The following is a 24574-nucleotide window of genomic DNA, read 5'->3' on the forward strand; positions in this document are numbered from 1 at the left end:
TGCAATGCATTTCTCCAGGCCAAATCTTCAAGAGTCTTTTCAGAAGGCCCCTAACGTACATGTACAATTTGGCCCACAATCATCGGGGCACCAATTTTATGACTTTTTGGGGGCTAATTTCGGAAAAGAGGTTAAGCTGCCAGAGTCAAGGCAACACAAATCCAGCCCTAGCTTTCTCCAAGGGCAGGTCGTTTAATTGAATATAGTACAGAACACAATAATAATAACAGGTGTTTTTCTACATAGAGCTTTTAACTAAGAACAAAGTGCTTTCCATCATTATTACCCCTGCTTACCGGGCCATGATACATTCCAAATGTCACACTGCCGGTACTACATGTACCTTGTATCTCAGCTCCATGGGAGTACATGTATACAGCTTGATGTAGCCATTTGGGGACAAAGCAGCTAAATCAACCACAATAACCATCTCCGCCCCTACAGGTACTCAATGACTCCTTGGTGGAGAGGGGCAACGAGTGACAAAGTGCCTTGCCCAAGAGCACCCGCACAATGACCCCAGGCTGGATTCCAAACCCATAACCTGTAGCTTACCCACAGACTACCAATCGAATGCTCTCAACCACGAGGCCACGATACTCTACTTGAACACAATCAAACATGGAGAGTCACGGCCCTCTCAGTTCATTTACATTCCATCATTATAATGAACTTAGATTTTCCACTAGAATCCCCCCCCAACTCACATTTCCTCATGTATGTGAATAACTACACGTACATGTACATCCGCCCATTGTGGACACTTTGGCCAGTGGGGGCTCTTTATCAATGTGAATCTGGTTTGTCCACAGGTACATTTGACACATGCATACACTGTATGTACACTGTACATTGTACACACAAGGTTTTAAATGTCACATACAGGTACCAGTACATGTACATACATGTAGATCATGTACCAGTACATGTAAACATGTACATGTGCAGTACAGTAATGTACTGCATGTGTATGACGACAGGACCTTGCCGGCAGATGATTACATGTATGCACAGATCCTACATGTACATGAACATGTGCACCGGTAAGTATGTTTGTAAAGTGGAACTCAGCTGTACAATATTTCTCGCAGCCCTCCGAAACGAATGACTTCCTCCAGTATCATGCATGTAATTGAACATCCAGGAGACAGCACTAGCCGGATGAAATCTATCTCCACGCATGCCTGGGAGTAAATATTAATTACTCTGTACGGATTATTTACATGTATATACTGTCTGGCACCACATGGATAATCCACAGTTGTGGATAATATACATATTAAAGTTGACAACGGGGGGGAGAGGGGGTGAAGTGCTCTCGCAGTCACTGTCATTTGTGCACATTAAAACATTTACAGTTCAGCTGTAGCTTTGCCAATACACCCATTCAATACACTACCAAAATGGTTTTCTTATTTGGACAAAAAAACCTTTAAACAAGTCTTTTTTCCCAGGGAGTGACACAAGGAAATATTTTGGTTTGATCAGTTCTTGTTTTCAGAAACTGTTGTTTCTTATATTCCTACCGGTATCTTCTTGATTTAAGAACTCTGAAGTAAGAATTTTTCCACCCTTTTCTCAAATAAAGATAAACTGTCACAATGCCTTTTCTTATGGTGCAAGAAAAAAATCTGGTCCAAGATTCAATTTTCTTATAATTTTCTTGTATCAAGAAAGTCTGCTAGAATAATTTTCTTATTGAAATTTTCAAGGAAGTGACACAAGAAAAGGTGCTTTCTTTTCTTGAAAGGTCTAGGTTTGTATCAAATTTAGTGTGCAGCTGTCAACAAGAGCACAGGAGCTGTTCTCTTGGACATGCCTAGTGAAGCTTGCATGTACATGTACAATTCAATGTGTGTCATAAAACATACATAAACACATCTACCAAGTTTGCAACAGCAGATCTGAATCTTACACATTTTTTAATCTTTCCAATCCTAAAACATCTGAAACAATTAGATTCAAAAACATAGCCATCCTAAATCTATGGTAATCAAATTCAAACATGGCAGTGAACATAACTTCTGAGCTTTATGTGCGTGTACCTGTGCAGAATAAAAATAACAAAATTCAATGAGAAAATGTTTGTGCTTGGCAACTGAACATGCTGAACAACTTTAGAAAGAGTGCCAAACAGTGCCTTCTAGTCTGACTGAAGACTTTTTCTAATATTTTCTTGAAGCAAGATTTCCTTTATTATTTAAAGAAGAAATCTATTACAAAAAATGTAATTTTCATAAGAGGAATCATAATACTCGTAGTATTCAAAGCTCCATATTTTGAAAAATACTTTCTTGCCAAAACTTTACTTTCTTAAATGTTTCTTAAAACAAGATTAGATTCCTCTGAGTACTGCTTTCTTATATTACAGCAGATACCGGTAATTTTTTAAAAGAAGACAAAGTTTCTTGCAGTATTAATTGCTCAAAATTTCAAGAAATTTTTGTCTTACCAAAACGTATCTTAAACATTTTCTTTAAACAAAATTCATTTTCTATTTTCAAGAATGGCCTTTTTTTGGCAGTGTAAGATGTGCCAGTCCATGTACGCATGCACAGCACTATCTGACCGTACACGTTTTAGGTTGTCATGTATATTTAAACCAAAGTGGTTATCCCGTGTTTAATTCATGTGCCACGATGTGGATACACCCCCAGGGAGATATCATGGTGCTTGTATTTCCAAGCAAGACACCTTTACCATAACCTACAACTGCCTCTGCCTGCCCAGAAGTACCATACATGTACATGTGTACATGTACTGTACATGTATGTATGTATACAATGTAAATGGCAGTCAATAGACCCAAGGGGAAGGACAGATATAGGCAGATCCCCATTAACTGTACTGCACCTAACTGAATCCATCTTGGCCTAGAGATGAGCATGGTAATTGAAAAGCACTCTGAGAAGTCTGGGAATAAACCACTACAGCATTATCGCATTAGCCATCTTTGCGGTTAACATAACACAATGTGTACACTTCAATAAGATCCACTGGCATGGATGCAGTTCTATGTGAGACTGTGTTGAATTTCCTTCATGTATGTATTCAAATGATGTTTCATGGATTTTTTTTGCCTCGGGCATTAAGTGGGACATCTGCAGTCACATTAAGCAGTGTGTGATTCATGTGACATGCACGCATGGACTCCTGGTATGACAGAAAGACAGACATCAACTACATGCGTACTTAGGCTGTCCACTGCACATCCCATTTCTCATCATTAGTACCTTGATTGGTAACCTGGCTTTCGGTGAACTCACCAGCCTGATAAAGGGATTCAGGATTCAGTTCGTCTTTACACTCACCAAAAGTGTACATGTACACAGTCCAAGAGCATAGGGAACTCTCCTCCTTCCCTTCCCCTCCCCCCGCCCACCTCAAAATTGGACATTTTGTGCAAAGAGACATCTTTGGTTTAGACTCCTGAAAGAGAACCTCTCTCGACTCCCCATATTCCCTGAACCCCAACCCTCGGAGATCACTCCAAATTCACCTGGGAGTTTGGAGGATTTTGCAGCATTGAAGCGGGCTGTGAGCATGCAAAGGAATACTCCCCTGAACATGTGACGTGGAGTGTGGCGATTGTACACAGTTTCAGTACCGTATCGTACCGAAGTGTAAACGCCATACAAACCCACACTGGTTCTCATGCTAATTAATGCCTTTTTAAACACATAATTGTGCATGTGACATTCACTTCGATCCTCTATATATATCGGACTCAGGCACATTTGTCCAAGATGTCAATCTTGAGTAATTGGGAAAATATTGAGCTCTCTATTTCAAATTCTGCTAGGTGTTTTGAAATTGTATTCCTGTAGGTTATCAAAACTGCAGACTGTTGAAAATGGCAAATATGGGAAAAAGGTCTTTAAGCTTTGAGTTTCTGGAGGGAAAAACTACATTAATATATGTAAATTAGGAGAGTAAGGCTGGTGTAGTGGCTGCCCCCTTCTACCTCTGTGGCCTGGATTCAAATCCCATCTACATGCACAATGTACATGCACCTGTAGGTCAGCATGTCTTTTACATGGAGGTTTACATCCCTACCCATTCCTTGGGTTTTCCCTAGAGGGTTTATCCAGGGTTTTCCTCCGACCTCTAAAACAGAACATGTCGTCATTGTCTTCCATAGATCTACGCTGTCACCAGGCATACATGCCAGGGCACCCAGGATTTATTGACCAGGAGATGGGGGGAACATATACCAGTACATACCAAAATGTATCCACTCCCCCATTACGCCACTACTAAATTCTGTTGAGATTAGCAGACCGTCTCGACAAAATGTAACAGTGAAGATGTGAAAATATCAGCACTAATCAAAATGGAAGACTTTTATGACAACAAATACATGTAGAGTGATCAGTCCCACGTACATGTACATGTATATGCAACTGGTCAGGCAACCTTTTGCATTGTTTGGAGCATGCACACATCAGCTTAAACTTGATGCAAAAAACAGAACGGATGGATCTGTTTGCCCATCACCAAGCATCTCTAAATACCGGTATGCTCTCTATTTTCTGCAATTTCTCTTTGTGCACTGATTTGATTGTACATGTAAGTGCAGAAAGAAACAGCTAAAACCTCACAGCATATGCTAAACTGACCTGTGCTTCTGGTATGTGTGGGATACTTTGCGAGCTTAAATCAATGATAACGAGAGATGATTTGTAGATTTATTTACATATCGATCAGATACGAGTAACTGTGGCATCCTGGTAATGTGGAGATAAAGATGGGTTAGAATCCCATAAGTATGATAAGCATCTGGGTACATTTGTCTGTAACGAGCAAAAATTCTACCAATTTAAACCCTGCAGGCTCAAATGTGTGACGGAGATACAGTATATACACACAAAGCATACAAGTATTGTACATGTACATGTGGTTATCAAACGCACTAGGTACATGTTGCATGTACATGCACATGTAGAGGTGAACATTCCACACATCTCAACTTTTTTCAGAGATACCCAGTTTTACATTTTGTGAGCAATTATGCCATGCATAAATTATTCAAATTTACAAGTTTGAACACAGATCTAAATGTACTGGTACACTGTATAAATTTAAGGATACAAATGGTAGCCACCATCTCTGGCATTTTTTGATTTCCTTATTTTTGGCAATCTTAAAGGTTACAGGTACATGGACATGTAAATGTTTTACATGTACACATGTATACCCATAGATGTACATACATGTATACAATGTTTGTTTTTTCTTATAGACCTTTTCACTCATAAATTCATAATTATGCATGCATGCGCACAAATGGCCTTGGTGGCAAGGGCCGTTGAAAATGTACAGGGGTGCAATTTTGATTATTTTCTCTCAGGTTTTCTGACTTTGTTTAGTTTTTTCTTCAGAAAATCCTATTGGTGTCTAATGTAGGCAGGATTTTTAGTGCTCTGTAAAAAATAGACTTTACAATCGTGATGTTTCCTGCGCACATGAGATTATGTGGGAAAAATCCCCCTCAGATTAGAAACTGATTTAGCAAAAACGATTTAATGGGATTTTGTGAATAAAACCCTGAACAACTCTATAGCCAAAAAACCTGAGAGAAAAATGATCAAAATCGCACCCCTTTAAATTTTCAACGGCTCTTGCGCCAAGGCCATTTGTGCGCATCTGTGCATAAATATGAATTTATTAGTTTAAAGGTCTATGCTTTCGGGTTCCGTAATTCAAGAACATAAAGTTTGGGCCAAACATAAAAAAAAATGGAAAATCAGGCACTCTTACTGCATGTGCTTATTTGGCTCAATTCTGGACCCTAAAAACCAGAAGATTTACATGTAGAACATTTGTCTCCAATCTGGTTGTTATAGTCAATCAATCTGCAATGCAGATTCTGGCCTACAATGTATCTGAATAAATATGTACCGGTATATGCACTGATACCGGTGTGTCTGGAGAACAGTATCTACATTTGTTGATTGTGTCCTCAAGCAAGCCACATTACAATAACATCCAGACAGGTGCACTACCTGTATGAAAGTAGGAAGAGCAGCTTGATGAAACATGTACATGTACAATGTACTTGTAGTCTGCACAAGGTTATTACACATAAGCATTCCCAGCAGAATTCCCAAAGAAGCTGAATGATTTACCTCTCACCAAAGTAATGGTGTGGAGAATGCCAGATGAGCAGTCACATGCCTGCGTGGATGCGCAGCACCATAGGGACATGTATTTCCATGCACACTGTCATCATCTCCACATCAAAAATTACCCATTAAAAAGTTCTGAGCGACTTCTGTTCATTGATTGCACTCTGATTCTCTTGAACCCTGGTAGTGGCACTTTACTCAAGACACAGTGATACATGCACCTTGGCAAATCCCCTTAGAATGCCTGATGCGGCAGAGAACCTTAAACCCCTCTCTTATTTTAACCCTGGCCATTCTGTCTCCTTCTAAGCCCCATTTTGCTAAATTGATTAGAAATAGAAAGAGCACTACAATCCTGGATACTCCAGTTGCTGAAATGCCAAAGGTTGCCCTACTATGTAGCTGTGTACTGCATGTGAGCCTGTCAGTTCCTGGATGGGTATTCCAGGGCAGCGCGTACGTGTAGATATTGGATAACGAGGAGCTATCGGTAATAACTTTCTTATCGTGGATGTCGACACCAGCACATGAGCACATTATTACCGTTGGGATGGGGCAGGTGAAACATCTCCACTATCAGTCTGTTTAATTTGTCATTTTCAATTACAGTTCATGAAAAGTTGTTGCCATCTTGTTCTCATTCTAGACATTCAAAACTTTCCTGAGTGTAGCTACGGTAAATGTACTGTGTGCTCTTCAACATTACCCTTGCAATGCAGACAGAAAAAGAATTCTTTCCCCTAAATGCCGATCATGTTTTCAGCTGCATTCGTCTTTGCACTTGACAAGTCTGTAGCAGCTGAATACAGCATGCATTTGCAAATTAGGTTCTTCTTTGTATCTAGAATTTCTGAAGTACGTACATGTACATGTGTATAATATATACATGTATGTATTTTAAAAATTTCCAAATTCCTGGCTAGTATACAGGTAGCTTGTAGGGTGACGTGATAAGGCACCAAACAAGAAACCAAGCAGGTCCCATTGTTCAGGCTGCAATGTGAATGAGTTCAAGAAGCAATCAAAATTGTTCACCTTCTAATCAATTGGTGGCGTCTCTTTGTGCTTCTCTGCTGATCAGATACATGTATACACATGTACATGTACATATACCTGTATACTAGTACTTTTAGTATAGTACTAAAATATATATTTTATATACATGTACTCATCCTGTCTTAGACTGACTTACCTACATTGTAACAATGACCTCTTGAGGGGGCTGGACAATTTTAAATGGTGGCACTTGTCCATGTGTACATATATGTTTTTGTAAGTATAATTGGTTTATTTTATACTTTACGATTATTTTAAATTTTTGCCTGTTTTGTAATATATCAAGTGAAAATTCCTGCATAGGGGAGGGGCATGCACTTGTTTTTTTTTCTGCTTGTACAGTATATGTCTTTGAATTATATCTGATTTATTTATATTAATTTATATTGGTGCTCTCTCGTAATGTATTTTGTGAAAATCGTGAGCAGGGGGAGGGGAGGTAGGGCGCACTTGTTTCATGGTTTCAAACAAAGGTTTTCGTGTTTGTACAGTATAGGCCAATGTCTTTGCTATTACATTGTATTTGGTTTATTTACTTTATACTAATTTAAACTTTTGCTTGTTTTGTCATGTATCTTGTGAAAATCATGTTCAAATTCAGCCTTTTTGGCTGCTGTGATGCTGCTATAACAAAACGCCATAAATGCCACCTGTACACATGTAGCTGGACTGGCCATGCACCAAATGCCTACACACAGTTTCGCTTGGCTTATGGCATGCATGCAGAAAGAGCCTTTAAATCTTCCAAGTCCAGAGAAACTTCAGTTTGATTCCTTGAATTTCTTTTGGCAAACATGTACATGCATGTGGCACATGTGAGCAGGCATTCAAGGCTAAAGAGGGCAGTTTCTTTTGTTAGGCAATGAGGAACGAGTTGTGAGGGCATTTCTCTGTCCCAACAGCTTGACAGCACATGTATGTGCATGGCCGGGTACCGGTATAGTGTATTCCATTGGGCTTCACATGCTGCCATTTCAAGTCGCGCAACCAATCCTGAGCTGAAGGAGACACAGTGTTTTCCAATTTTGAATGATCGACATGGGAAAACATAAGTGAGAACACGGTGGATCTGACGAAAAGTTGCAAGCCTGCAATCCTGAACAGAATGTCATGTTTTCAAATTCCGAGCTTTCCAATTCCGCACTAAGCACACAGTGCACTTCAACCAGAAATGACGACTTTTTAATTGCCCCAATTGCAATGCGTGGTAAAAACCTCTTTTGCCGGTGGGCTTGTCACCGGGCAATTCTGAAGGGGCCCCCATGTGAAAAATTGCCACTAATAGCACTCTTCGTTCTTCGAGGATTTGCAATTTTTCTTTTGAGAGGTGAGATTTATTGTCACCTTGAGGACAGCGGCGATAAAGATGTGTGGGTGGTGGTCTCGGGCGGTGGTTGCGGGCTACACAGGGTGATCTTTGGACATCTTTTGTGAGTCTGCCAGATATTATTGAAATTAGGCAGGTGCAAACATTTGGGAACAGGATCAAAACTGAACCGCACATCTGCCAAGAGTGAAAAAAAAATCTTTATACATGTACATGTACATGTACAGAGAGGCTGGGACGTGAAATGTGCTCAGGCTGTTGCTGTACTGAGGAAACAATTTCTTTTGTTAGGAAATTAAAAACTGAGTTCTCGGGACAAATTTTTGTCTCAGTAACATCTGTTTTCAACACACTCGTAGTCCCTACAATTACAAAATAGTTGCAGGCCTTCCCCACACTAAAGGGGCAATTGCTTTTGTTAGACAAACTGGGACCGAATTGTGGGGATATTTCTGTCCTCAGAAGGTTTTAGGCCCCCCAAACATCAGTGTAATGATGCATGTTGCAGGGTAGGGGTCACTTTTTTGGGGGGGGGAGAAGGGAATATTTCCTAATTTCCATGATATCTAAAACAATACTCACTCTTGCAAAAAAGTCTCCAGGTCACCAGCATAGAAGTCTTCCCCAAGTTGGTCCGATAACCTGACAAAGTTTCCAATCAGCGTTCCACTCTTGTAAATCTGTAAAGCTGGTAAGCCGTTTTGAATCTGCATGTGGAAGACAGCACACTTAATTCTAAGTTACATGCTACATGTATATGTACTGGTTGAACTCTATCAACAGTCACACCACCTACTGACAAAATTAACCCAGGTACAGGGAATGTGCCATTGGGTTCAGGCACAGATTGTCAAGATTAAATGGATTATCTGGGTAGCAAAACTGAGTTACATGTACCATACAGGTACGGTACATGTACATGTTGATCTACATGTACTGCACACACGTACATACATGTACATGTACATAGGGCTTGATGGATACGGTCGATGGAGAGGGTAACTGTGTTCTGGTAACTGTACATGTACATGTCTGTTTAATGCAACAGTAGTGCATTTACCCTGTGTACATAGTGCACAGAATACATTTGTTATGCGAGACTCTTTAGGCATCTTAGAAGTAAGGGTACGGTAGGCAGCATGTGCTCAGAATTTTAAACAGGAAAGAACTGAAAGCCTGTCATATTACTGGGAATACAAAAGTGTATGCCGGAGCTGGTCCCAACAAATTGGGTTCCTCTTACATGTATGGGTACATGTACTTCTTGAATTGACTAGAACAGTCATGCATCCAATCCATTAACTCCACCGGCAGGTGGAGCAGAGAGAAGCATGGGCCATATGAGTCCACTCGAATTAAAGCAAGCCGATCGCGGCGCGCAATTACTCTCAGGCGTGCACGGGGGCGGATTAACGACAATTCCCCAGCCTGAGTACATTACATGAGGATGCTCACATTGAGCCCGAGTGCCACATGGCATGTTCCTAAACGATTAAAATCCCTAATGAAATTAAGGAAGCCCTGGGAACATCGCCTAGCTGCTACTAGTATATTGCTATTGGATTGACTGATGGCTGCCAGTACAGCTAAGTAAACCTTACAGGATGCTGTCAACATTAATGTACCAGGTAGTACATAACATGAGGATTGATACCATATCATGTACATGTGAACATATACATACATGTACGAAGTTGTACCAGTATCATGTACACATGTATATGTACATGTACTGGTGTACATTTACAACATGTACATGTATATGTACTCTGCTGCTACATGCATGGTTTAATACTGGCCGGCATAAATTCTATAAACATGCTGTTCACGTACATTCCTTGTAATAATAATTGTTTGAACTGATCCATGTTCCACTTTTATCAGTGAGAGCGGCATGTACATGTACACGTACCATAAATCCATGTACATGTACGTAAGCTCTCTGTTAATAGATTTAGAAATTTCAGGCCAATCAAGCTGGCCCAATTTATCTCTCCAAGAACAACACCCCCCCACTTGGTAAAAAGTCATAAATGTAGAGATCAGAAAATTGTCATTTGGGGGCAATCAGCTCCACAAACCTCCATTGCGGGGGAAGGAGCAGATTGCTGCGTGCTTCCTGTGCCGTTGTCATGTTTTTCTTGTTGTTTTCATTGTCGTCGTCGTCACAGTCACTGTTGTCATATTTTGGTTTCCTTGACGTCAGTTCGTTTTTGTTCTGATTGTTCTTTTTCCTGAATTTTTACAATTGGTTTTAGTGCAATAATAGGGACCCCACTGGAAATAAGTTGCAAAACTTTCATGGGCTATCCCTGGTATTACCTGATTTGTGTGTATAACGTGCAATTCTTGTTCATAGTATTTTTGTATTTAAATTACTGTCATTTTATTTTTGCTGGAAGGTAATAAAACCCAATCCAACTAAAACTGTATTGATCACTTAATTACAATGAAGCATACCAATGAGTAATAGGCAATAGGGGCTGAGAAATTGGAGTAACAGGCCTGAGTGATTAAGGTACATGTACATAGCTGAGAGGTGAGTACAAAATATTGAAAAATGTCTCCCGTACTTCCGATTGTCAATTATACATAGGGCCACGGCCTTAATAGTAACGAATGAATTCACATAATTACGGCAAAACAAACCAGTCCACCCTTCGGGGCCCATGCACTGTTTGGATTGCCTTTTTGACACACTGCAGTTTGAGTGTACACTGTACAGTCAATAATGTACCGGTAGTTACATGTCCACGTATGCTGAGTCAAACTTTACTCAGTCTTTCACCAGAGACTGCTTGACAGGAAGCTGAGCGGTATAACCAGAGTCCTGTCTCAGTTGACACAACTTATTCAGTCACAGGTCTGGCCAATGGCAAAGAGGAATGAACACCGATTAAGGCTTGAAGGGCTTCATCAGAGTTCATTTTTAAACCCAAACCTTGTGACATGACTACGCACAGAGTGCATGACTTCAAGACCGACAACGAGCCTCACTTTGATTTGACACTGTACATGTATGTCCAGGTAGAGTGTAGGGGTACATGGACAAAAGTGTTTGGACGGAATGAATGACATGAATGGGACTGGTACATGTACAAAAGGTGTTGTTTCTTGGGAATTTAATTGAGAATTTTAATGAACATCGTACATGTACATGTGTGTACAGGAATTGTGTTCTTTTGTAAATTTTACCTCAATTTGTCACAACCAAAATATGTTTGTGATACTGGGTGCAGTTAGCACATGCACACATGTACATGTACATGTATGCATGCACACACATGCCGGCATGTTTATCACTGTGGTACCTAATTCAGAGCAGAATTTACCCTGGTTTCAAGTTTTACATGCACACGTATCTCAATTTAGCTAAGCACTGCTTTCTTGAGTAAACAACCATTAACCACTACCAGCCAGGGACTCCGAAATCGGAGCCGTATGGTTTATATGTGTGGCCGGGGTCTCCGAACTCGGACAAAGGAAACAGGGCCCTGTAACAAAAGACCGTACTCCAAACAAAAGACCAGGCTGCTAGGCATTACCGGCATTTTTCACTCTCAAAAGTGGTGATAATCCAGCGTTATTTTGAAACCGTATACCAGGGTTTAGGGTATTTAGAGCAAGCGGATTACCACCGGGGACAAAAGCTCTCCACCACCGCAGCGATGAGCCACACAGCACCGCTGCATGCTAATCTGGCCCCTATTGAAAAGAGGTCAGCAGTGCACTGAGCCAGGTTCGTGAACAAAAGACAGTTGTATAACACCGCACAATCTGGGCTCTGTTTACAAGGCTGCAGGCCTGGCTGAAATATTCGGGTGTCAATGAAGGTCACCTGTCAACTTAGAGTAGTGCCTAAAGATTACTCCGTGCAGCTATAAACGACTGTTAAACGGAATGATGAATTGTTGAAGGATTTTGAAAACGGAAAAAATGATAGTCATGCCGGCCCAGCATCCTCAACGTTGAAAAATGCCCCGGCACGAAGTGGTTAAATCTTGATAATTTGGCCAGTTCGTGTCACCATACACACGCATGAACCAGAACATGTAAATGTTATGATAGTTACACATGTACATGTAACATACATGTACATACATGAACATCATCAATGCTTCGACTTGTATCGCACTGCATCAAATCTTGATAATTTGGCCAGTTCGTGTCACCATACATGCGCATGAACCAGTGCATGCAAATGTTATGATAGCTACCCGGTATATACACATGTACATCATAAATGCTCCAACTTACATATGTATACATGTATCGCACTGCTGGTGCATGCATGTACATGTACGTGTCTACTTGTATCAGTGCATGTTCATGAGCACCCACCTTAAATATCATTCCTTCTAAAGTTATGAACAATTCATGCGTGCGTTCACAGCACGCTAGACAGATCCCTTTAACTAGGGCCGCCGCTGCTGAGCCTGCATCGTGTACGAACCGTAGCAGCCAGGGCTGAATTAGTGAAGGCACATATTGTACATGTACATGTATACAGCTCACCAAAGGTATGCCTAATGGATGTTATTGGTTCAGCTGTGTCCTATCGATGGGTTCCCTCAAGCATGAACTTGTGCCCAAATGCCGGCGGATATGAATAAAAGAACACCCTGTCCCCAGCCTGGCAAATAATGGACGATGGACAGAAAAACTTATCCATTAATTAGCACGTACCATACTTTGTACAGTGTACATGTACGTATTGGTACACATTAAATGTACATGTACCAGTACACTGGCGTGTTATGGGACATGTACATGTACTGTACATCCCAAGGGTTCCTCACCCATGCCATTGTACATGTATATGTATACGCCAGGCATTTACATACATGTATATCCCAGGCCTGGGGGCCATTTAGGCAATTTCAGTCGTTCTCTGTTTACGGATGGGTCGTTTGGGAGAACGCGATCATCTGTCATGAATGTTAATTATCACAGTCGGGAAGCCAAGGACACACACCTGGGGGAGTGCGTTCTGCCAGATGTAACTGAGAGTTGGTGCTGTTGTTTCTCTTTGATAATTTGTTTTGGGAAATTGGGTCCTGTACACCATCCCTTGAAATTTGTGCACAGGGCCCAAGATGTCCACCAGGTAAGCCAAAATTGAACAAGTTACCGGATATACACGTATGACTGCATGGGGCTTATACCTTAAGGTTACGTTGCACATATCGTGCACAGAGATTGGTACATGTACAGTGTACCTCATAAAAGCCAATGTCACCGTAACGGGATCACTTTCAGATGCGTCAGTTCACCCACCGCTGGCGGCGGGACCAATGATCCCAATCTGCTTGTACAGTTATCGCTAAATCAAGAATGGAAATTTCAATACAGGAGCACTCACAAAGTTCTGGCTGAGGTTGACGTCTGCCGCATAGACAGAACAGAACTTGACGTGGGGGTACTCCTGGGCAAGACAGTGTAGGCAACCGTCCATGGCTTCACAGGCCAGCACTGCCTGCAAGGAAAACAACAGGAAACAAACTGAACATACCGGTGCAAAAAATCATTCAAACGGTGTACTTTTGACAATATGCATAAGCCACACCCCTGACATAGTTGAAAGGATGATGAGACATTTTCCAAACTATCTTTGGTCCAAGTATCCATGCCTCTGAATTGGACATACATGTAACTAGCCCGTTTAAACCATGTTGGGCAAAAAACAAGTCGTAACACACAAATGCCTTGCCGCTCCTTGAAGTGTTGAATTCTTGCTTGCCACGTTAATTTGCCCTGCACTGAATTTCTGCTTAGCAGGGCCCAGGACATCAGTGGCCAGTTAATTGGGCACAATTTCACAGCGCACACTAAAGGCTAATTTAGTGAGCAGAGAAAACATTTTCTGTGTGAAAGTGGGTTACCGGCCAAAATGTCGTGAAAGCACTCTGTATTTCTTGTAACTGGTTCCCTATGCACTAGACACAGTATGACCGGTATCTATACCCCAGTTGCACAATTTTACTACAACCCTCAAAACTGAATAGCAGGTTTCAATTAACCTCATTTCCAAAAGGTATTTCGGTGCCTTTCTGGTTTTAAGGTACTGCCAATTTCTACATTCAGGTGCAAAACTACACTTGAGTGTTAGTCCTGGGGGAACCCTCAACTTAATGTTGCATTGGCTTGTGCCCAAAAACCTAAAATGGAAATTTTGCTGTCCTAAATTTCCTTTTCTTTGGAGGTCCCTTTTGGTGCACAATATGTATGGTAAGTTACGTACATCATGTACATGACAATAAGCCAATTGGCAAGTCTTTCTGGGGACTGTTTTCAAAAAGCAAACTTTGATGCACAATTTGGATAGAAAAACCCATAAACTGAACAGTGTCTTCCTGGAATGCCATCAAAGCAACCATGGCAACGACCAGAAAAGCACAGACAATTTGAAATGTTTTTAAAACTGTACTTTCACTTTTTAGGACACATGACCCCAAAAGATGTCAAATATGGTAGTTTTCATGTATATTCAAGCGTATTGAAGTTAAACAAAATGAGTACCTAAGAAAAATTCACTGCACCACATGAACAGTTTAAATACAATGTACATACACTTTGGCTGGGTGTCCCATCTTAATTCATATGCAGTAGGCCCACATAATCGTGCTTAAGTACATGTACATTCGAAGCACTAATTCCCAATTGGCAGGGATTGCTAATGAAATTAAAATAAATCCATGTTTGGATAAGGAAGCACATCAGTATGAAAGGGGACTGGAAACCAGCTGGCAAGAGGTGATCGAAATGTTTGGATTCCCCGCATCCACCGGAAATTACCAGCTGGCAGGGAAAGTTTGAGGCTGTCAAACATTATCCAATATCCCTGATCTGTCAGCTTCTCCGGGGCAATGTTGGGCCTGTCTTTGAGTTCTTTAAGGGAAAGGACAACCGGCAGATCTGTGCCATTAATTCAACAGGGGACATGTACATGTAAGAAAGACTTGGGAGGCATGAATACAGCATTGGTTGTATTGGCCCTCTTGCTACCATGATTGAACAAAGCATTTATATGCACAGTTTTCAAAACTGACTCTGTATATAATGGACACGTAAAAAGTGTCAGCCCGCCAGAGTCTCTAAAGTGCGTTCTCTGCGCGTGATTTAATCCCAGCCCTTGGGGATGTGTAAATTAAATGGAATGGAGTAAGGCACAGATGTACAGTGTACATGTAGATCTTGTTGGACTGGGCATGGGGGTTTAAAAAGCACATGTGCTTTGTACACAAACAGCGTACATGTATGGCTAATGCAGCCTTTCCACTATTAAAGGTGCCACAAACCAAACTTCAGCAGCCCAAAAATGTGACACAAAACACAAGATTCCTGTATAACCTTGGAGGATATGAAAACATGTGCAGTGCACGTGCATAGGGTGCATGTACATGTACACATACATGTACATGTAGGTACCGTATCAGAGATTCATGTTGTACATGTATTCATGTACAGTATACCGGTATACATGTACATACATTTCTTCATGTATTTTGTCTTCTGTAGATGTGTCTGGCTCTCATTTTTTTTCCCTTCAACTACTAACATATATTTCATTCGTCGCCCATTCATCAGCACCCTCCTCCTGATTAGCGGTAAATAGTTGTGAGGGTTTTCATGCCCTCCCCTGAATGGTTTTGGTTTCCTTTTCTTTCTTTTTTTTTTGCTGGAGACAAAACTATCGGCAGGCAACGATCTAAACAGTAATGCTCCCAGGCATGCAACTCGGACTTTGAAAAAACAATGAGGAAGTTCCAATATTTACAAGACACTTTACATGTTTTTCAATTTTCAACGGCATGAGTGTGAAGATAAAAACAAGGAAATCAGCTGACCTGAGGAAAAGTTGCGAGCCTGGTTCTGAGTTCATTTTCTGATGAGGTACCGTACATATATATATATCTACTGTGCAAATAATCCAAGACTTGTGATTTTGATTTTCAAAAAATTCTTTTCCTTTTTAACACCAAGCCTCTGCAAAAAATTTCAATGCAAGGACTTTTTCATTTTAAAATGTTATTTCAAACAATCCGCCAATCAAAAATTTGCTTCACCAAATTTAAGTAACTACACATGCAGGTACAACAAATTGTTTGTTTCTCATGACTTTATTTTTTCTGAAACTCTTTTGAAAGACAATGGACAAACAACTAAGGCACTCAAAAATGTTATGTACATTGTACATGATGTACATGTACATGTATGTATGTGCAGCTACATGTACATGTAGTTTTAATAGACACATGCAAGTATATTGATAATACACAACAGGTGCATGTACCAGTAGGACCCCTTTAATGGACAAAACTATATTGTGGATCAGGTTTTCAAGGGGAACAAATTCAGAATTCTGCCCACAGTTACTGCAAGGTTGACACAAAACACCGACCAAGGTCAGAGCTTCAGGCCTAATTACACCCAAACGAGATTACCGCGATTGATTGCTTATAATCATTGGTCCAAAACACCGAGGTGTTGTCCCTCATCTCATTCAGCGGTCTGCTCCTTCCCCCGCAACGGAGGTTTGTGCAGCTGATGGCCCCCAAATGACAATTTTCTGATCTCTACATTGATGACTTTTTACTGAGTGGGGGAAGGGGGGGTGTTGATCTCGGAGAGTTAATTTGGGCCAGCTTGATTGGCCTGATTTGCCCTACTGGAGTTGTTTAATGATTACCGGCAAATCCTGAGTCTGCTCAGGCAGACTACCCTCAATACGAGGGTGTCCTGGAAGCATGAACTTTCATACATGTACATGTATGTTGCCAGATTTCAGAAGAGTTTTCCTTCTGGTGTTTGGGCTATGATAAATCCCAGAGTGAAAGATGACTACATGTATACAGTACATGAAAAATTGAAAATGCAGCTGTCCTTGCGTGTGCGTACATGTACCCTTTTCTTCATGTCAAAAGTGACTAGCGTGGTGCATGTGGACAAACTTCATCTGGTCCTTGTGGTCAACATTTGATATCTACATTGTACTTGCCACTTTCAGTCACATTGTGAAGGAAAATGTGACTCGCTTTGTAAAAATGAGCCACAAGTTGGCGAAGACACCGTTGAGTTTTAGTTTGAATCAAAATGAGAAACTGGGCTCTTTTTTTGGACGTACAGTGTACAGGTACCACTCACTTTAGTATCCAAATGAAAATGGACACTATGTACTGTAGGTGCAAGATGTTGAGGGTTGCTATCGCGTTAAATTGTGCAAGGATTGGCCTCTGAGGAGGTCACATATACATGTGCAATGTATAGGCCAATCCTCGCATTCATGTATATGTATATATACATGTACATAGCAATATAGCCAGTAAACTATCCATGTAAGACTAAACTGTACAGTATGCAAGTACCGAGTTGAATGTTTGCAAGATTTGCCTTACTTACCGTACTTCAAGTTTAGAAATCTAAGGATTTCCATGTAGACACTTTTTTTTGCCTTTATGATGAGTACACGTGTAGGTATGTACATGCACGTGTAAATGAATTTAAACTGCTTGACTGCTCTTCAGACAGAGAAATAATTTTAAAATGCTTAAGTACCGGTACATGTGCTGATTGTTTCACAAGAAAATGATCAATACTGACATCATAACGCTGTGGTGAAGATTTTGCATTCCAGACCTGAGATTCTTGTGCCCAAAACGCAACACAGAAAAATCCGATTAGGCCTAATTGTCTTTTTCCCTCTACACAAAATGAACCCGCAACCGCACACGGACAAAGAAACTCGTGTATTTGTCACCTCGATCGTTACCGCAAATTATAACACAGGCCACTCTGCTTGGTACAGAGCAATTAAGGGCATGTTGGTTGAGAGCTGGATTAATTACACTTAGTGAGTGGCTACATGTAATCAAATGTCATACACATAATAGCATTCATCCACGCTCACCGTGAGCATACTGCTGGGCACTGATGACCAGCGAAGCACACAGGATTTTAAGTGCACCATCTACGGCCTACATGCAGTACCTGCTCTAAAAAAATGAGCAAAAAGATTAATTACCAGTATGTGTACCGGTACATCTCTGTGTTTTCCATGTTAAGTGTGGCCCTTTTTTCTGAGTTGTATTATACATGTGCATTACAGCTTTTTCCTTCCATAAGAATTTGAAAAGTGACCTACACTGAAGATGTCACTGTGTGCATGCACATATATACCGTATACATGTACATGCACTTGTGAATGATATGAGATGTTTGCTCAGCAATTTTCAAGCATTTAGGCCTGTGTCGGCAGCTACATGTAAACACCCACTGATCAAAACATCACAAATGAGGAAGATATTCCTTGTATCATACAGGGGGGTACCTTACATTGACAAAATGCCCATTGTGACTTGTGTGTACGTTTACATGATTTGAACTGTTTTTATGGGGGGGCGGGAGAATTTGAAGAGTGTAAAATTGGAAAAAGAGACAGAAATGCATGTGTCTATGGTAGATTTAATTTAAATGTGGTGCCAAAAAAAGTTCAACAGACTTATTTATACACATACATGTACCGGTAACTCCAAGTACACATAGAATCCTTTAAGACACGGTTCATTTCATATTAAACAAATGCCACGTCACCTCTCTTAACAGCCTAATACACTTGATATTTTTACACAGGGTGCACTTGAACACCAAATCAGTAAAGAATGTAAAAAAGCAAAAATAAAAATCTCCCCACTATCCCTTTTTTTCAGATGCCATGTACATGTTACAGGAATAGAAAGCTTTTTGCCTAAGTTCTAAATACATGTTACCCTAGGCAGTCACAACCCCGGGGCTGCCCCAACTACCGGTATACATGTATGCATGATCGGCAAATCTCTACAAAAAACTTCTTAATCTGGTCCAAGTTTATGCAGCTCAAGCCTGACATGATTCATTCCAAATATGCCAACCTGGGATCAACTAAATTGTTTCTGCAAACACAAGTTGTTGATATACAGGTAAATGAAACAATTGTGTCGTGAGCTGTGGCACACATTGGCTCTCTGTGTTGGGCTGGCCCAACTACATGTATCAGTTGGGACTGATGCTGAAGTTGGGGCAAATACAGACCTGTACACGAACCTGTCTCTGGAGAGGAGTTTTACCACCTGTCGGCCCACCATGGCATCTGCCTAAATTTACATGTGCAAACAGACGTGATGTTTCTCATCAAATTCTGAAACCACAACCACATTCTTGTTGAAGCTGCTCACCGGGGCTCGCTCATTTGACCATGTTTAATAAGAAGTTAATGAGTGGATTTTTAACGGCTTTCCTCCACTGCCAACCAGGCGTCTGTTTCTGTGCAAACACTCGATGGCAGCAAACACAAGTGGCATTTAAATCAATAGCGGGGACAGCCGGAAAGGGCCCCTCGGCCAAATCAATTGATGGATGGGCCGAGGCTGTGCAGTAACAAAATGGTCAGCTCTGAGGTAGCGACCATCTTGTATTCAACACCTGCCTGCAAAGTGCTGGCATTATGAGCCAAGTACACACCTCCTAGTCTGTGTACATGTACAGGGCTGAACCAGCTTCATCCTTTTAACCGCATCATTTGATGAACCCATCCTTGGCACAACTCACTGTACATGTACATTGTATGTTCTCTTGGGAGGGAGGGAAGGAGGCCAGAGATAAGATGGGCCCGAATCTGGGTATTGGAATGACGCAGGAAATATAGACCTGCAATGTGCCGTACAGCGAGTTGTACCTGTTCATTCATCTTCAAAATTCCACTATGAAGAACACTATAGACATACAGCCTTGCTGCACTTTTCCAGTCAATGACATCCCTGATAGGTCGGCAAGTCTGAGTACATGTTTAAAATTGCAATATCAGATTTCCACAAATTGATCTGAACGAGGAAAGAAAAGAAACCTGGGCACAAAAGACAAAACAATCCCGCAAGACGGCAAGACATCAATCATTCACGCTCAATCTGGAAGTGCAGAGAGCTTTCCAGTCATTTTGAGAGATCAATAACGCAGGTTTCGGGAGTGGACTGGCAGGGGGCTGTAATCTGCCACGATAGACCGAGTCAATATTTGTCTAAATCCAAAGCTGTCATTTTCCCCACTAGCATGATTGAATAATGGGCAGGGTGATATTGAATAATGGGCAGGGTGATATTGATCCCATTTTAATACTGGCAGGGACCTTTTTATCCTTACCTTTAAAAAAAACATTTGCAAAACGTTAATACATATAGGTGTCACTCGCTGCGAACTAAATGCAAAGTGCAACTACATGCACAAACAAATACAACTGTGTTTGTACCATGCACGCGTGCACATGTATGGAAATAGATTGCACGAACGTTACCAGTACAGTCATTAGTTTATAATCAAGGTTAAGAGTTTTCCCATGTCTTACATTTGCTCTCAGTTATGAACAACATAAAACAAAGACTGATAGTGCATGCTAGCCTTCTCTGTATACACAAATGTTTGACTGTATATACTGTGTGCATTTTTTATTCCTCTTATTTTCACAAAGAAATCTGAGCAGGAGTACAACATGAGGGTAAATTACTGTGATGACGAGTTGTAATGTACATGTAGGGCCGCCATTTTGTGAAGTTCGTCCAAAGGTACATGTACATTCATGTATCAGGCATAAATCAGAAATATGATTAGAAGCCAGTGAAATATTCCTTTGAGCAAGTTTTCCCCTCATTCTAATTCCCATGCACCAGTTTTTTTACATGTACATGTACACAGTACATGTATGTACAGGTAGCTTTCCAAGCCTAACATGAACAGGTTGAGCCAAAGACTGATAGAAATCAACAGGGTCCACGGGCATGATAAATTCACTTGTGGGACATTTGGCGCAGCAACTACATGCATCAATCACTTAAAGGGGAAACAACCTGATGTGTACACTGGTACATGTACATGTCATTGGCAGATACCCAAGCATCATACCACTTTTTATTCAATGCTGAATAAATAATCTATTGCGGGTTGGTTACAATGTATACACTGGTGCAGAGGTATTGTTTTTATTGTGGTTTGGTGCATTTTCAACTATTTTATTTTTAAAATAAATATCTGAGGTGTACTAGTATATTTAGATATATGCATGCAACATATTTAATTACACACATCTGTTAACCATGGTTAATGTTTTCACTTGCAAGTTTAAAGGTAAATATTTTCCAGAGTTTCAGCGTTGTACATGTAACTTGCGATATGTAATCTGATTTATGGAAAAGAAACTCATTAGTAGTAAGCCATGCTTTGGCGAGGTTTTCTCGGACGATTAATTAAGCAGCCTGTTCTGAGAGGATTTACTGAGCAAAGATATCAAACATGAAATTTCTGATAACGCAAGCAGAATGCATGTACCCGAACATGTACAATGTAGTGTTCAAACTGTCCATTTCCGAGCAGGTGAGGGCGACACAGCCTATGAGCAGACTGACACGAACAGGTGCCAGCCAGCTTACACTTCAAATTAATAAATAAAATGGTAAAATCACCTACTTATTTGCACATGTTTTTCAGGGGTGAGATTAGAAGAAAGTGAAATATCCACAGAACAATCTCCAGAGGTTTTGAGGGCCCAACAGCAACGTAGGATCTATGGTCTACATTTGAGTTTGCCTAATGGCACCCTTAGAATACCTTTTTATCGTCTTCTCTATCAACTTTCATACTGCAGAACACCTAAATGATAGACTCTGGACTTTTAAGATTTTCCAAAAAATTGTTTGTAAAAATCACAAAATCAGGGAAATCCTGCCAAAAAAATCCTGACATATTTCGTTCCTACTTTCTATCTGATGCTGTGAGACACCATTCAGAATTTCAGACAAAAAAGTCATTCAGTTTAGTATAGAACATGCAGAGCCAATGAAAAGGAAACGTATCTGTGGCAAGTGGAGCCCCCATTTTAGGGTAAACAGCTACATTCAAACACAATGACTACATGTGCCTCTCTGCCTGCACAATTACATGTACCTCCTTCACATCTGGGTGGAAAGAGGAAATCAATACGGACAAGTCTTGCCAAGGGACTGCATGCGCTGCAATTACACAAGCAGCAGCCCAATCTCACCAAATGTGGCGTCACTTTGAACCATGCGTAAACGTTGCAATACGCTTCACTCAATTTCATGAAAAGTTGCGTAGATGTGCCACGTTTTAATAATATTAAATTTCTTGGAAGAGGACAAAAACGGCTTTTACGACGGCTGTTCCTTTCCAATATAAGAGCAGTCATCAAACAGTCATTGAATCACATCTGCCTGCCATTTTGAAAAAGTTTTCGTCTTTTCTTCATTGGAACCGGACAAAAAGTCTTGCAGTTTTTTCCTACCCACACAAGTTTATTATTACCTTCTACAACAAACTTGTTTCTGTCTTGTATATGCCTTGATAAGCTCAGCAACGATGAGGCTTGACCACACCCGATAAGCTAGTCAAATCGTTCATTTTTGCTTCGTTTGGCACAACTTACGCCACCTAAAATGACTGCGTAAGCTATGCCATAATTTGTTGCGTGAGTAGTGGACTTACGCAGTGTGTAAGTTTTGAGAAATTCGTCTTCATTAGTTGCGTAACTTATCCAATAAAATGTGGCATAAGTGGAGTTACACCATTACGTAAAGTTTCGTGAAATCGGCTGGAGGACTCAAATCCACAAACTCCAGAATGATTAGTGCTACTGCCCAGAGAAACTCCAAACAGACTGCACTGATAAGTCCTAAAAGATCCCTGCTGAGCTTTTTTTTTTTTGTATCATCACAGCTTAATTTTATCAAGCCGAGCACGCCGGAAATTCCATACTGATAACTTACCGTACAGTCCCCTTGACTACAAAATGAAATCCGAACATACAGTAACCACAAGATATCGTTTACAATATTTTGGCACAATTGCAGGCAACATTAACCTGCATAAAAGGAACTTCTTTTGGTACTTTTGAACTGTCTTACCGGATCTCCAATGTGGATCACAACAGACACATTTTTGTTCTCCTTGTCGATGGCCTCTACAAAGTTCTGCTTGGTCAGGTTGATAACTTTCCCAAACACCGGCCTACAGAAAAAGCGGTTATATGGAAATTTACTACGTTAAAAAATGAACTCTTTAGACAACTATAAGGAAAAAATGGTGCTCATTAAACACATGATAACAAGTGACTGTCTAGCAGGTTCCATCCTTAAGTTGTGATGCAAGATTGTAAAGTGCTGTGTGCCAGGATGGTCAATATAAACCATACAGTGCATCTCTTGATACTAGAGACATTTACACTGTATCCATATCAGTCGGCCAAGAACGCACTCCATGAGGAAGTAGTTTCATCGACAATAAAGCAGTCGTTATCGTTTAACACCACATTCCAGATTCTGCAGTTATTATATTATACTGGAACCGCGCACAAATGTAGATCCATTTGATTCTAAATGAATTGAAAAAGGTTACGTGTACATGTACTTCACATTTCAAACATTCCCAGTGATGGAAATGGTTTAAGCATTTGAATTCTTAACATGCATAATATGAGTGAGCATGTGAAAGCTTCTGAAGAACATGGATCTCCAGGAGCCTGGTTTGTGGCAAAAGGCAGCCCACTGCGTGGTTCTTGTCTGCACAGCGCTGTCAGCCAATTGAGGAACAGAATCTGTGCATGAAGTGTTTCTTGTACAATGCTATTTTAAAGACACTGTCATGGTGTAGTCTTTCCTCGGGAGTCCATGTCCACTGTACAGTCCACTGTACAAGATTGTCAATGCTTGCGCTGCAGATCAACCCTGTCAGCATGGTTTTATGCCAGCTCTGACTGAACATGTTCTAGCTGGCTTGAACTACGGCAACATTTTATCCTAAATGACCCCGCCTCGTCATAACACCAAAAGTGGCCGACTGGGAGACGGAACCTGCCTGTTTTTCTGCAGTGCCTCCGTCATCTCTCGCATCCTCTGCTCTCGGTACTGCTTCAGGAACTCCTGGTCAATCCCCAGCATCATCATCTCCTCCTCCTCTGCCTGTTCTTCCTCCTTGGCTTTCTCATCGTCAAGCTGCAGATGAGAATGAACAGACAGAGTGCCTCTGC

The 24574-nt window shown here is 40.8% G+C and overlaps 1 protein-coding gene across 3 annotated transcripts in view; it reads right to left on the reverse strand.

Moving 5' to 3' along the window:
• The window catches only part of LOC110973986 (phosducin-like protein), a 42943-nt gene that overhangs the window by 13666 nt on the left and 4703 nt on the right, over positions 1 to 24574 (reverse strand). For all 3 annotated transcript variants that reach the window (XM_087135654.1, XM_087135653.1, XM_087135652.1), the window contains exons 4-7: positions 24403 to 24539; positions 23454 to 23556; positions 13874 to 13987; positions 9094 to 9218 (exon numbers count right to left, since the gene is read on the reverse strand). In XM_087135654.1, coding sequence (XP_086991780.1) covers positions 9094 to 9218; positions 13874 to 13987; positions 23454 to 23556; positions 24403 to 24539 — 479 coding nt within the window. The remainder of the gene's footprint in view (positions 1 to 9093; positions 9219 to 13873; positions 13988 to 23453; positions 23557 to 24402; positions 24540 to 24574) is intronic.

Source organism: Acanthaster planci, linkage group LG04, assembly GCF_054643075.1.
Source record: "Acanthaster planci isolate LZ-2023a linkage group LG04, COTS_SCS, whole genome shotgun sequence".
Taxonomy (NCBI): domain Eukaryota; kingdom Metazoa; phylum Echinodermata; class Asteroidea; order Valvatida; family Acanthasteridae; genus Acanthaster; species Acanthaster planci.